General features: G+C 37.5%; 1 protein-coding gene across 5 annotated transcripts in view; it reads right to left on the bottom strand.

Moving 5' to 3' along the window:
* Nucleotides 1–456: 456 nt before the first annotated feature.
* The window catches only part of HDX (highly divergent homeobox), a 48,675-nt gene continuing 32,940 nt past the window's right edge, over nucleotides 457–16,191 (bottom strand). For all 5 annotated transcript variants that reach the window (XM_049828062.1, XM_049828065.1, XM_049828061.1 and 2 more), the window contains 5 exons: nucleotides 11,720–11,927; nucleotides 8,281–8,360; nucleotides 5,301–5,384; nucleotides 2,561–2,683; nucleotides 457–1,914 (listed from right to left, as the gene is read on the bottom strand). In XM_049828062.1, the coding sequence (XP_049684019.1) occupies nucleotides 1,789–1,914; nucleotides 2,561–2,683; nucleotides 5,301–5,384; nucleotides 8,281–8,360; nucleotides 11,720–11,927 (621 nt within the window). In that variant the 3' untranslated portion in view covers nucleotides 457–1,788. The remainder of the gene's footprint in view (nucleotides 1,915–2,560; nucleotides 2,684–5,300; nucleotides 5,385–8,280; nucleotides 8,361–11,719; nucleotides 11,928–16,191) is intronic.

The following is a 16,191-nucleotide window of genomic DNA, read 5'->3' as shown; positions in this document are numbered from 1 at the left end:
ACTCTGAGTTTTAATGCCTAAACTCAAATACAGGCCCAACAGCTCGCTTTTGTGGGGTCACTCTGTAGAATAGATGGTAAGAGGTCTTTTGGGAACTAACTGAATTGTATAGTAGTCAGAACTGTGAAACTTTTGTTTTGTTTTTTTTAAAACAGCTTTTAAAACTGCGACTATCCTTTATGCAGCTGGCATTTAACAATATTGCTAAAAGCTCCCCATGCCCAAGGACAACAGAGAGAGAAAAAAACCTGAAAGAACAGAGCTCATCACCGATACCAGGGGGGGAAAAAAAAAAAACCACAAAAAACCAAAAAACCCCAAACTGTAGAAATGATTAGGGAGGAACTGACCAGAATGAGAAAACCCTAAAATCTGAGCTAATCCTAGTATTAAGGGTGTGTGGGGCTGTGTGTGTGTGTGATAAAAGTGTTACTTCCCCAACACACTGGATTTTGAGCTACACCTTGGACGTCCCACTGAAATTATGGGGATTACTTACTATACTGCATGAATAAGGATTCACCAGAGTAAATTATTATTTGGCATAAAATTGAAAGATCAGGCTTTTTACCAGACTGTGAAGGTATCCGTTTCAAAAATGCTTGCTGAGGAATATTCAGAAGTTATAGAGCATCAATAATATGGGCATGCACCTACATGCTCCACTAAATTTATCTGAATGTGTCTGCACATCCATTTAATCAGATGAGTAAAGGGATTCAATGTCAACGACAGCTGGGAAAGAAGAAATTCATTTCAGCACTGCCTGCAATCAAGCTCAGAGTTTAGAAATGGCACCCGGCAGTTGCCAAAAAATTCATTAGACAGGGCTACTTCAAAACCAGGTCACATTTAGAAGATCTGCAAAACTCAATTCCAAACTCTTGAATACCTTTCAGGATGCAATGACAGCTGTGGATTTATGACAGTGTCTTGATAAAATGAAGCCAAGTTTGTGGAAAAATATATAACCAATTCTTCAAACAATGAACAGAAATTCAGAATTCAGACTTTGACAAATAAAACCTGTAACTACATTCATAAAACCCTAAATAGTAGTGTAAACATCTAATCCCATTGCTACTGTGAGAGTATCAGAAAGTCATGTTCTGCAGCTATCAAGTTTCCCATATCCATCTAATTTGTTACAACACTTAGGACTGCTTCTTTACATTAATAATTTATTGATGATAATTCAAATTTTTCAGTTAGCCTTTCAAAGTTTTTTCAGCTATTTTGGTCAGGAAAATGGAAGATTCAACAATCTGAAGTCACATAATGAAAACCACTAGTTTAATTTCAGATTTTCAAAAGGCTTCAAGCACAACTCATAAAAAGCCCGTTATTCTATTTGGGTCCCCAATTTTTAGTCCACCTACCTGAGTAAAAATGGGGAAAAAGATAATAAACAGGACTCGTGAGCAAGCAACTCTGAAGAATTAGCTGTCTGTATAAGAGGACATTTGTTTTCCACTCTTGGATCCCTGCTCAAAAAGACTTTGCTACAGAGCAAGAGTTATTCTGGAAAGTCAGAAGTTATCCTAATCAAGGCCAAACTGCTAAAAGTGAAACCTGTCTTCACACAGTTCTTTCATTTACCGAAAACAACATTCGAAATTTCTTGACAGTGCAAACTGTAGCCATGACACACTACAGTCATCCTTCAGGAAAGTCTACTTCACCTTGGGCTTTCTTTTTTGGACTGAGGAACACTGGATAGCAAAATGCCGTTCTCTTGAAACCTACACGTTACGTGGGGTTTCTTTTTTGTCAATTAAAAAAAATAAATCACAAACTGTCCGAGGCATTTTTCTCTGATAAAGACGACAAGCTGAATGAGGTATCATCAGGCTCTGGGGATGCATGATTGAAATCCATTTCTTCTAATTCAGGAGGTAAGTCTGAGAGCAGTGCCTATAAGTAAAAAAATATTACAATCCAGTATTAGGTATATGTTTTATGTCAGCATTCAAATGTCTTTTAAACATATAGTGAAAAAACTTTCTTGACCTTTTCAGTCAGTGTTGGTATTGGATAAACGGGGGGGGGGGGGGGGGGGGAGGTCAGTATTGATAGATATTGAAAGGAAAAGCATTGTCCAAGATGAGGCACTTTAAAGGCAAAAGGAAAAAAATAAAAGCAACAAAATCTCTTCCTAAATAAAGCACAAAACGTTACCCACACAAGACATGATCCAACCAAGCATTAAAAGAAGTGCTATATATTAAATGTGGCACAGTGAAACTGAAGCATCCTGGCTTTTTTTCCTAGATCTCGCATCTTAGATGTCACAACAGCCAAATCCCAGTCCCTCAGTGTACACTGGTGCACTGGTTGTCCTTTTGTAAAAGTCACACTTCTTTGTCTATGTCATCACTTACATAAATTGCCAGATCTTTCTTTTGTTTAAAGTTCAGCTTTTCTTTGCCTACAAGATGTTCAGCACAACTCTGCCCTAATCATAATTTGAGCCTCTGGGCATTATGGAATAAAACCAAGGGAATGACAGAACACAAAATGACAAACACCTTCCACTATTAAAACCTACTTCAAGACTTACCTGCTGCTGTTCTTTATCATCTGATTTAATAGCAAGTATCAAACTCCGAGTAAATGTCTGTAGTTCAAAATACTTCTGTTTGTGATTCTCCAACTCATTCTCAATAAATCTGACTTCTTCATTCTGTAGGGGACAATTACACAAAATTCTGGAAATAGTAAACAGCACTGCATCTTTTCAATGACACCTAAACATATTTGTGTTAAAACTAAATGTTTTTAGTGAAAATGAGTAAAAAAAGTGTTTGTTATGATTCCTGCCAAACCCAGTATTAAGTATAGCCAGAAGTTCTATAGTTACAGAATTATCAAGCAATACACATAGACTTTGGATACAAGTAGAAGTTTCTGATGAATGACCAGTAGTGTCACACTAAACCTGCAAACTTGTATGCCATTTCATTTCTCGTTATTCTCCACAAGAGATGCGATAGCCAACCATGTAACATGCAGCCAAGGCGTTTCAGAATTACTATCATTAAAGCATTAATAACTTGAACCAAAGTTTGCATGAACCTTTTAAAGAATCACTGCTTTTTATTTTATAAGGATGACCTCTAATTCTATTTTAAAATAAAGAAAAACAAGGCCCAGGTCTCTTCCTAGAAGTGATATTGAAAAGACAGGGTGAAAAGAGACAGGAACTAATTTTCATTATTACAGCAGGAGGCTTGACACAAAGACTAGGCAAAATAACTTGAAAAATTCCTCAAAGCTACCACAAATTAAAATATAGCATCCTCTAGTACAGCCGAGTTTGACATATATCATGAAGTGTCAGCTCACCAACCTCCCCAGGATCTCTCAGGTTACAGAATAAATAGGAAAGTACTTACAAAATGGAGAAATATCAAGAATGTGTACTCTGTGGCTAAAAAGGCATTTTTCCAACCTTTGCATAAATATGCATTACTGTACTTGCAAATCACTTAATATAAAAACTTAATTAAAAATTCAGATTTGCTAAGTACTTCAGTTTATTCCAAATATCTCTTCTCCTTCAATCTCACCAACTGATTAGTATACAAGATCAAAATGCTAAATCTGTTGATCAGTGTAGAGCTAAAATTAATTTTCTCTGGTTATTTACCTTTGCAAAGATCACATAACCTAAATAAACAGTTCACTTTTCAAGATTGAAGTCATTGTGCATTTTTGCAAAAGGTGTCTGCATAGTAGCACCAAATGTGCATCCTCCATAAGATAATAATGAAAAAAATATGCCCACAGAAATTTAGCAATGCACAATATACATAGAAAGTAAGCATTTAGGTTACACAGATAATTCATGTTAAGTGTTGCATTTACCAAGGGGTAGAGGCAAGAAAAAAACCCACCCTTGCTTATGCAACTATACGATTCATTAGGTTGGCAGTTTTGCATGCAGTATGTTCCTTGATGGCTGGTTTTGGTGGCAGCAAATAATTACATAAGCAAATTTCAAAAGTGAATTTATAAGTTGGCATTTTGTTTTAATGATGAATTTTTTTTTTTAAGAAACATAGAACTATGCTCTGATATTCATGCTTACATTTGCTAGACTGGCTGTAATTCAACTTTAGCTGATATGTAAAGGTGAGACTACATGATGAACTGGAAGGTTTGTAACAAGCCTTTAAAAATGGTTGTTGTTTGGTTGTTTTTTTTCCCCCAGAAAATTCACATTTCTTCAGTCAAAACACTGCTCACCATACTGTTTCAGGTTATAACAGCTCTGAGAATAAAAGAAATATTTGGGCTGTGATTTTGAGGCTTTCATAAGAAAGTCAGCTGAATGCATCTTTCAGATGGAAACTTAGACGTTGCCTATTTAGCAATGGATTTTGTGCAGCCAAAAAAGGAATTCAGATTTACGCAGAAAACACATAGGCACAAAGACTAATCACTAATGTCGAACAAACAACCAACAAACAAGGTTCTGTAGGGCATGCTGTCACAACAAGCCTTTCACTGTGGTGACAGGTGACATTAAGAAAAGGTCATTCCCTCTCCATACTCATTCTCCACTGCCCTTACCAGGAAAACACTGCTTGAAGGAGTAATTTTTGCTCTGAAAAAATGATCTATTTATTATTTTGGTAACTGATTACCATTAGTAGAACATACCTGTTTTCCAAGTAAAAAACCAGCTTTACATAGGTAAAAACATGCTCAATATACAACACCAAACTGTGGCAACTCTTTGAGCAGTAATACACACATAACCTTTACCATTTGGCAGAAGACAGTGGCTGTCAGGTATCCAACTGCTTTTCCTCCCTCCCGTAACTACTGCTTCCAGACATGTTCTGCGCTACACTGTGAGAATGACTTCTTCTCAGATCCCCCCCATTTTATTAGAAGATTCCAGCTGTTTTGTCCCTTTCCAGAGCTGGCAGCATCATGCTGCATGTAAAAGCAAACCACAGCACTCCAAAGAGCAATTTTTGCTCAAAAAGAAAGTTTCGGTTTAGAAGCTAAATAAATTGCTTTGTTTGGGACACATGGTGGGAGATGCAGATGGCTACAGCTAATGTAATGTAAAGAAATGGGATTTTTCCAGCCTCCCTCTGGGTTGAAATACGGATAATCTGGCTGTAAATGGGATGAGGAGATGTGACTGAGGGTATGACGTGCACTACCGCAATAAAAAGCAAAGGAGCTTCAGGTTCCCACATGCCTTTGCTGAATTCCTTACAGATACACCCATCTGAATGTCCTGTGGACCATCCTGCTTAATATTATATAGCCTAATTACTCACCTTATAGTCCAAAAGAGAACTCATTTGATCCACTTCAGAATTACTTATCATATCACTTTCTTCATCATCTATAATTTCTATTTTCTGAAACAGAAGGGAACAGTTCATTCCAAATATCTGAATGCCTAGATTAGACAGACAAACAACAATCCATATCTCAAACTGGCATGAAAGGCTGAAGGTAACAGGACCTTTTGCTTGCTCATGAGAAATTCTGAATTGTACAGCCCCCATTAGATGGCAATCATGCACCTCAGCCACAAGAACCAGGAAGAATCCAAATTGAAACTGTCGGTACTCAGAGCTGCTGCCATGGTGACTCAGGCTGTTTACAGAGGAGGAGCTATATGTCACCATGCTTTTGGCATTAAGTTGCATATTGTATCTCATTACAGCCTGCACAAGCCTGCATTTTATTCTGTAAGCCTTTTGTTGAAGACCTCTTGCAGGGCAAAGAAGGTTATGAAAATTTATTCCTCTGGAGCAAAACAGACATTGTGGCAAGTGACAGGCAAGTCCTAACTGACCTACTTCTTGCCTAAAACAATGAAGAGGTCTCCTTCGGCCCTCTTTGGCCATACTGCAAGTCAAATGCCCTACACAGTAAAGAATGTTGATACAAAGGACAGTTCCAAATACATACACATGGACATTTTCACTTAAGTCACAAAAATTCTTGGGGGCTTTTTATATTGGGTCTTTAAAGACACCTGAAGTACAATGTTAAAGGCCAAACTTAATGCTGTTTAGAACTTGGAAATACATTCCAATTGTATCTCAAGTTTTAAAAGATTCGCTTTTACACTATTTACCACTTGCATGTTCTGTTTTTCTTCCCAACAGAAAACCTTATGTAAGAAAATTATGTTAAAATGTTATTTCAATAGGAGAAAACACAAAATGTACACATTTTTAGTGCACCTATGAGATTTTAATTTTTTATTCATCTCTAAGCTACATCTCAAACACACAGAATGAATTTGAATTAGATAGTGGTAAGAATGGCATTTTTCAACAAGAACTCAGAAGGATGACTGCCCAGATGAAACCATAAATTTCGCTCTATTTTTGAGAGGGAAGCAGTGGTAGTATAAGAAGAGGTGGTTGGGTTTTTATACTATTTTTCATTGTTTTGACAGTTGTAAACATTTATAAGACTGTATATAGGAAGTTAAAGCAATTTTACTATGGTTTTTAGTATACTGTTTAATACAACGTAGGCAAGGGCCCACACCGACACAATACACTTCAACAGTTAGTTCTGCAGGTGTTATTTTAGAGGAGGTTTCTTCTTTGCAGCATATGTCTGTGCCTTCTGCCTGCCTGCAGACCAGTCATCAGAAATTTCCTTCTAATAACCAAGAAGAAATCCTTCAAGAGAGGTTAACAGTCTCTCGCTAGTAGTACCCACCAAGCTCACAAGTATGTGTTATGGTAGGGAGGGTAAACCACATTTTCTGTGCTTCTGTGTCTGACAGCCCAGCTGAAGTGGTAACATTTCAAAGGCTTAATGTCAAAGATCTGCTGCTATATCATATCCTGAGTAACACTGCGATTCAAATATCTTTGGTTTTAGACTCAGCTTGAGGCAAGAGTCTCTAAATAAATGCCAAACATTCACACTATGGTTCTTATAATAATACATTTTAAGATAGTAAAGGAAAGAACAGTTTAGAATTTCAAATAAGAAAACCATATCTCTTAGGCAAGTCCAATGTATGTTTGTCCGATTTTAACTGCAGAGATTTTAAAAATGTTGTTACAATGTTTTCAGAACAGAGTATGAAAAAACTACTTCCCCCCCCCCAGCCTTATTATATCAAATTATATAATGCTGGAGTTCAGGTGGACCGGAGAACTGAGTCTCCCAGACATCATCTTTGCAAACCTTTTACCTTTGTCATTTTACATTCTGCATCTCCATGGTAAACACATCAGCCTGAAACTCAGAGTGATTATATCTAAGGTCACAGCAGGCCATTAAGGTAAACAGAAAGGAAAAAGGCAGCTGTTTCTATTCAGGCAACCACAGAAAATACAGCCATGGGATTTCAGTTTATGCGAAAGATGATCATATATTAACAAAAGAAAGAAAATGTTCTCTCCTGTCTCTCTCTCTCTCTCTATATAGAGGGAAGGGAATGTCCTGTTCACTTTCCCACTTCAGGTTCTGTGTGATTAATGTAACACAAATGTTCTTGTCATGTTCTGAGCTACTGTCGTTTAATCTCCGACTGCAAAAAGAGTGCAGTTGGGAACTGGAACCATCACCTGTTCATTCTGCAGATAACTTTTAAGATAAAAATTACCCTACCACTTGGGGTCTTCTCTCCTCTTCCTCCTCTCCTTTCTTCTAATTTGAGAGAAGGCAGGCTAAACAAAGGGGATATATTGTATTATTTGCTATGACTCCTCCCTCTGTCTTTCCTTCCGTGTCTCACTGCAGTCAATTAAAACCAGCAAGAACAATTGTGTCTGACTCAATGTGAATGCAAGGGAGAAAACAAGAAACATCTAAGTTATGCCCTGTCAAGGGTATGGGAATGAAGAATACACACCCACCCCAGTCTAATCTCACATATTCAAGGTTAGCTATGGAGAAGCAGCACTAGGAAGACCTGACTTTCTTAAAACTACAGAAAACCATTTTCAATTATTATTCTGGGTTTCTTATTCTTACTGTTTTACTATACTAGGTACTTATAGAGCACTACCCAAGCGTTGTGCTTTGCACTCCAGAAAAAGAACACCAAATTGTTATAATACAGAAAAAGCCATATAAGTCAATTTCTTCTGAACATGCATAGCTCTATGTTTTAGTACTTTTAGTACAGTTTCTTTTAGTGCTCAAACAACTAGGAAGGACTCTTAGCACACTCAACTGAAGCTTTCACCTAGTGAAAAACACTAGTGTTGGACAACAACCTCAACATTAGCAATTAAGGAGGTCCCATTAGTGGAAAAGGAAATGTATACATACCACATTATCAGTAGATACTGGATTCTGGTCATCATCTTTGTGACCGATTTCCTCATTTTGAAGAGCTTCATTTGTCTCTTCTGCAGAAACAAATCAGTTTTTCAGATTTCATTCAAATTTTATGCTGAAGGAACACTAATAGTCTTTACCACTAAATATGTCACATCTGCTAGATACAAAGCAAATTCATATTATCAATGTCTATGCATAAAAAATACTGTATGTCTTATTAAAAAAGACATCATATCACGAGTATTTCAGGCCAACATCATGCCAATTGCTACCTGAAACAACAGGAAAACTATCAGTTACTTTCTTGCAACATACTAAAACCTTCCTATTTTATGTTCAGGTTGGAATATTCAAAAGTGATGATAGTTTCACATCAGAGGTGCACAGAACTTTTTTTTTTTTTAAATTAAAATAAATTACTACATGAAAAATCCTGCATGCCTCAATAATATAGGGGATATATGAGAATCCCACCTCCTCCTTGCTGATTAGCTGATACTGATTAGTTTTGAACCAAAGACTGATCAAGCAGATTATTTCATTCTTGTATGGCAAATATTTGTTCCTAGTGAACCTAAGCTGCTCTCTTATGTATAAGCAAAGTACACACTTGAAAACAGAGCAAATCTTATCCTTAAATTTCAACCACAAGCACTAGCTGATTCTATTAGCCCTAACTATGGCCAATGTGAAAAAAACAAGAAAGATAAGCTCATTCGTCCCTACGATTAAGTACGTTTCTCAGATTTACTTAAATTCTCCACATTAAAATACTGTTAAGAAGAAAATGGTTGATAGAAACAGTAAGTCAGGAAATAAAACAAGACACAGAGGCAAGACAGCTATGATAAAAAACTTAAAACGATGTCATTACCAGCTAGGCTATTAATTGGAAATACACTGCTTTCAAGTGCTAGTAAAATTACACAGTTCTGCAAAGGACAGAGCTTGCATTAAAAGGGTCAAACAGTTCAGCTATCACATCTAAAGAGTAAAAGAGGCATGGTGAGTGAACGGGCAGCAAGCGTTCATGTGGGATACTGAAAGATGGCAGATAATGATGCAGGGGTGTATCACTTCACGCAAACACAGGGGTAACATTACTTAACTGCAGATTACCAACGCTTGCAAAGGTAGGTTAAAATTTAGGCCAGACCATACAGAGATAGTTAATTTTTTAAATAAGTTTTCTACCAATTAAATCTCTCTAAACTGAGCAAATTTTATTTAAAGTTGTTTCAAATAAATTTAATCTGCCACTGGTCACAATTTCAGAGGAAAATTTCTGCTAGCAGCAAAAGCAAATGGGTTCAACTGGGAGAACTGTAAAGCAGGGAGCAATATAGGACCCCATTGTTCCAGTCAGAGGAAGGAAGGTCATCGAAGATGCACCTCAGGGACTCTGAAACAGTCTAAAGCACCAGTCACTCGCTAACCCTGACAGTCACCACTTGGATTCAATAGTTGAACAAAGCAACTCCCTACAGCACTTTCAACTCTTTAAATATTCACCCTCAGCTAATATAAACTGGCACAGCTATAATAGCCTCCACAGAGCTGTGTTCATTTACACAAAGTATGGATTCAATTAACATACATTTAAAAAAGGTATGGCATTATGAGAATTTTAATGCTTAATTTTGCATCCGAGTTTTTTGTTTTTGTTTTTTTTTTTTTTGTAATATTTGCACACTATGTTTTAAAAAGCAAGTGCCATCAATGCTTTCTCTCTAATTAGGTGACTAAAAATATCTTTTTCCTGTCTCTGAGAGTGTTGTGGTTTTGGTTTTTTTAATAAATTAGGACCAAAAGTTATAGTTCTCAAACATTAAAACAATCAAATACCTGTGACTGAATAGTACACATGATTGTTGGAAGAATTATTTTCCAGGAAGTTCAAAATAAGCTGAGCTGCAGCAGTGAAACCTACTCCTTTGAACTGGAGAAATTAATAGAAATAACTCTTGTGGTGGAATAAAGGAATGAAAGAGGGATTCCTGAATGCTGTGGAAATCCTAACATTTTCTTGTACTTCCTTAAGCTTTGACTCTAATAATCTACTCATAGTCTTACAGCCTTATCTTGTTTTATGAAAGCCTCGTTCAATAAATGTGGTGTTATTCCTCACTTTAAGCTACAGAGAGTTCAGACTCTTCCCCATCGCCATTTTCTTTCAAGCAGATCTGACTAAATCAGTTCCTTCCACACCTCAGGCAAGTCAAGGACTCTTAAGATTCTGCACCTCACTTGGCTGTCAATCACTTGACCCATTTCTTTATCATCTTATTCTCTTTACAGTAGAATATGACAAAGCTATCACAAATTCATGCCCAGCAGTTCTCCATTTTTCTAGTTCTTTCCTTTAAATTGTTCAGACAAAATGACAAGATCAAGTCTGGTATATTAAGCTGCAATAGCATGCACTAGATCAGGCTTTCTTTTAGTTTATAGAGCAAAGGCTTTATTGATCTCTTCTAATCAGAAGCACTGGGAGCAATTAGTTGAGCTTGTGAAGCTGGTGAATGTGCTGAGCGGCAGTTCATCTGCCCTAGGCCCAGAGTGCTAACGTACAAGAGGGAAAGGGAGAGATCGATTTAATGTGGTCATGCAGTTCTGGGAGGTGGAGTAAAAGGGAATTAAGTTCAAGACACTTATCACTCAAGATCATGCAATTTACTGAGAACACACAGGCACCCCGTATGTGCAGTTCTAAGGCTTCCTGAGCAGTCCCCTGCTACGGACTTTGATCTTTTCTGGTGGTTTGTATTTGCTTGTCAGAGACCGTACACGCACCACAGACAGCTTAATGGCAGAAGTTCTGCTATGCTCTGACGTACTGTGAAGCTCTTTTAGTCCAAGACCAAGTCTGAGCTAATAAATCTTCTGAACATATCTCATCAGCATGAGTTTAATATCAGGAAAACTCTTAAGTACATAGCTCTGGTTAGCTCAAAGCAAGCAGGTTTGCACACATTAGTGCTTATTTAGATGAAAATTGTTGGTGTGATTCAGGCTAATGGGAATGGCCTCAAGCTGGCTGTGCAGAACTGGCCAGTTAGCAGAGAGCATTTTTTAAAAACCTGGCTTCCTAGGGAAGCAAGACTTATACGTTTGTACTGTCTGTCCATCTCTCAGTTGCACCAGCAAATTGTGAACTTGTCATTTAACTTCAGCTAAATCTGGCAGAAACAGAGGTCTTACAATAAAAGGTTTCTGCAAGCTTTGCGATAACAAACCCAACAAAATTCATATAGAGAGAGGTAGAAGAAAGAGACCGAACAGTACCTTCAATATAGCCGAGGTAGATAACTTGTGACTGTTAGACACTCTTTCAGACGTTTTTGAAAGTGTACAATAGAGAATCGAAAGCATGCACACTGCACAAAATTAAAAATATATGCACAGTAGTAACTGCATTTTCAAATACCTTGTGAGCTTCCTTCAGATAAGCAGATTGATACTTCATCATTCCTATCATTATCATCCCCCACTTCAGTAGCAGTTTCCTCTCCTGGATTAAGTGCTGATTTAGAAACAAATTCAGATTGATCAGAGAAATCAGCAGGACCTCCTCTAGGGGGTGGGACCTCAATCCCCATTAAACGATATTTCCGTCTTCGATTCCCAATCCAAGTCTTGTAAGAGAAATAAACATGAATGATATCAGAAACTATAACAAAAGCAACAGGCCCACAACCAAGTGAAATTAGCACATCTATACTATAGGAACAAGAGTGTAGCCAGCAATTCAAGGGAGGTGATTATTCCCTCGTATTTGACCCTCATGAGGCTGCTTCCTGGAATACTGTGTCCAGGTTCAGTCCTCCAATACAAGGGAAAAGGGAAGGTGCACAGCAAAAGGAAAAGAAGCAACATTGATAAGTCACAGCAAGGGAAGCTCTGACTGGAATTAAGAAAAAAAAGAAAAAATAATGCTTCACACTGAGGCACTGGAACAGTTCGTCCATAAGAGTCTTGGCACCTCCAGTCTTGGAGGTACTCATCATTTTAGTGGACAACATCCTGAGAAACCTGACCTAACTCTGAAGTCGATCCTGCTCTAAATAAAGAGTAGGACTAGGTGACTTTGTAGGGTCTCTCCCCTCCTAAATTATTCAATTAATTTAACATAAGATCTTCGATCCAGGTTCTCCCACTCCGCAACTTTCATAGGGGGACTAAAGCATCCAATGACCCAAACAGCCCACGTCTTCTAGGATTTTCTACAGCACAGAAGAAATTGTCCAAGGTGATAGCTCTACATCACTCCACTTTGATGACAGAACATAACTTGGCAGAATTAAGTTCACAGCAATATTATCCTTAAGTCCTCTTTGGTTGGAAGACAAGTCTTTAAGAAACATTGCTTGCAATAAGGTATTTAAGAGCATACTGTAAGCAGTGGTGGGAGATGAAACAGGTCCAAGACCACGGAATCTGGAAACACATTCATGATCAGATGGGTATGGATGCTTTAAGTTCATTTTACATCAGTAAAACTGTGTTTCAAAAAAGAAAATTTAAAAAAAACCCCCAAAACACATTCAAAATTCTTCAAGTGGATCTGTGTAACTTAATTAACTTGCTTTCTCTGATAAAGAAAAGTCCACACTAAAAGTTATTAAAGACTCAAAATAGAGTTTATGATGTAATAAGAATTGTCTGCAACTCTTCACCTCTTAACTCTCTCCCTTCCCTTGCATTACTCTGGCTTTTGACTTCTCATCTAGTTTGAATTCTGTTTAACAGCTCTTGTACTCCAGTCACTTTGTTCCATCCAAGTTGGTTTTCCATTGGCAACCAAAAATCCTTCTCAGAGCCAGGAATCAACTTATTTGCCAACTGCTAACTTCCAGTCTTCTTGACCTGGCTCTCCTCCCACCACTACATCATCTAAAACTCAATAAATAGGAGCAGTGCTGACAGCACTAGTGGGACCATCCTCATTGTTCCAGGATCTGACCACACGCTGGCCCAGGACAGAGAATGGTGAAGTTTGGCCACGTAAGCTATCACTATACAGAGTGTGCTTGATTACTGCAATGACGATATATGCACAGCGTGGTCATTACTAGGTTCTGAATCATGCGTAGTGCTGGAATTTCTGGACTGCTAAAAATCAAACACAGCTCTACAAAGCACAGGCAGTTCATATTTTTGAAAACATATGATCAGAGCATGGCAAAATGCACACCCTTTCCATAAGGTCTATGTTCCAACAGTTTACCAAACACATTAAAATATTATAGGATTTTTTTCTTTAAAGATACACTAAACATTACTCTGGCCTTATTTCAGAAATACCTGCATTGTTCCTCTTTCCCATCACACTTCAACCACAGTTCTGATATATGGCATGAAAAGGTTTAGTAAAAAACTTTTTGCTTATAATACCTTGATTATCAAACAGAAAAATTAAGAAATATTAACAACAGTCCCAACTACTAAAGATAGTTTCATGCTGTGTCAGCCTTGAAAAAAAAAAAACTTCTTATCTCTTTAACTAGCTAAAAGATGACATGCTTAACACTATTTTTAGCTAATCATTTTTGTTGGGTGGTATTTGCTTTCCCAGCTTGCCGATTTTCCTCTTTGAAGAATGTGAAACAGGTACACAGAGAGCTACCTAGATATTTTTGTACATTATATACAGTTTAGGGAAAAAAAAAAAAGGAAAAAATCCACAAAAGCAGCCCCTTCCAAAACCAGGTCTCTTTTTTCCAAACAGTGTATTGCCATTCTTTAAATTTTCTCATAATTTTATGATGGTAATAAATAGTGCTAATGACTACAAAATTTAAAAGCGGATCTGCTTCTTTTTTACTGAAAAATTCAGAAAAAATTTGAGGCACTTGGGAAATTTAGAACTTGTCTTTTTATATACCTTTCAAAGCATAAAACCTTTCATTCAACATACTGAATATGTCTTAGAAGATGAACATAGTCTCAAATTAAAATGGGAAAGAAAAATAGTAAGGCTCCATACCCTCCATGCTACATTTAACAGTGAATATTCTGGAGCAGTACAATGGCGAGGGTAAGAGCAGACTAGTATTTCTAAGTAGGAAACCAGCTTAATAATTCTATATCTCTAAAATACTACCTCCTTAAAAACTTCAAACATCTGTAAAGTGCACGTGATCAGACTCATTAAGCCTGCTTACAGCAGCCAGCAATGAACTCAGAAGCAACTTCCCCAGTTTCAACTGAACAGATGACCGGCAAGAGGGAGGGAAGAAAGGCTGGAGTCCAGGCAGAAGGAGCCAGCATATGTCTGCCCTCAGGCAGCTTACAAGTAAGTGGACTGGCAGGGAGCCACTTAAAAAGCATGATTACAGCTCTCCAGATATTGAGGTTAGGGTGTCAATGTGCTAGAAAGATTCTAGGTTGGAACCTTCAGAAATTCCACTTAACTGAAAAAATAAAGATGGAAGATTCTGAGCTGTTTTTCCAATGTTTCTCTTGACTACAAGCCTGATCCAGACTAGGCCTAGAGCCCCCAACAAGAAGAGCCATTAGTCAGCTGTGAAGAGTGAGTGGCCTTTCTGCTGCAACTGCTCGATTTTGCCGCTAAACTCAGACTGAAGCACTACCTTCAATAATCCAGCTTTTATCTGATGAGCTGCTGGGAAAGAGGAGGAGGTATCTTTAGCCTGTGGTGGGTGCTTAGGTGTAGCTTTTGACCTCTTATGTACAAAAGCTTTATGTTCTATTAATAAAAAAAATAAAAAATTGTCATGCACTTTTCTTATATTCCTCATGTATTTCAGAGGAGTTTGGTAGTTGTCACCCGTCCTTCTCAAATGTCTAATGTCTCGCTGCCAAGATGACTATTCTGCTTTCAGATGCTATTTTGGTATGAATGAATAGAATTAGTCAAGAGAAATATAAACAAAAATGTGTAAGTAACTACAAAAAAAAAAACCCAAACAAATGTAATCAGCAATAATTATAATGTAAGCCAATGAAATATTGTAAGTTTAATGAAGTATTGGCCAGAGTTCACATATTTAAATATAACATCGCTTCCCCGCCCCCCCCCCCCCCCCCCCCAGTTTTGGTGTCTTGGGAACATGAAAGACATTTGAGGGTGCAAATGTTCGTGATGTTCAGGTACAACCAGCAGTCACTTTGCAAGTCCACTCTCCTACTAGAAGTACAAAATTTACCAAATAAAATGCCCTGTTCAACCTTAAAAGATCAAATCCAGTGGAACTACGCATAGTGGCTAACACTATCTTTCCTTGTACTGGAAGACAGATCTGATACTTTTTGTACTGGAGATCTTTCAAGCCAGTATGGGTCATAAGGATCACTCATTTGTACTTCTCCAAAAGCAACATTTATCTGGACAAATCATGAATTTCCATTAAAAAAGGTATTCAAATGGAAAAAAGGAGACATGTATTTACTTGAATGAAAACAAGTGATATGTATAGATAAGTATTTTAGTTATATACATTTATTTATATATTTGTTGTGTGTATTATTTGATGTATATGTATTTTCTTGGTCTTATATATGTACTTGGTACTATTTGACATACCGTTTGGGTTTTTTTTGTTTTGTTTTGGTTTTTTTTACATTACCAATGGAGAAACACTTGCTAGTTGCACACTACCTAGAATTCAAAGTAGGGTGAAATCCAAAGGCAACAAAGCACAAGTATTGAAAGTGGAGAGCTTTATCCAGAAGTATCCCTCAGTCCAACTCTTCTTGGCTGAACATGCAGTAAAGGGTGGAGATGCCATGGTTCACTCATGCCTTACAGCTGACTGCATCATTGCTGTGTCCTGACTCCTTAGGAGAAAAAGACCGTGCTGCACACTAATCTCCATACATCAGCGTTTCCTACTGAAGAAAATGCAGGTTGGCAGGTAAGGAGAGAGGCACAATACG

The sequence above is a fragment of the Accipiter gentilis genome, chromosome 24 (assembly GCF_929443795.1).
Source record: "Accipiter gentilis chromosome 24, bAccGen1.1, whole genome shotgun sequence".
NCBI lineage: Eukaryota > Metazoa > Chordata > Aves > Accipitriformes > Accipitridae > Astur > Astur gentilis.
This window is presented reverse-complemented; position numbering and strand designations above follow the sequence as displayed.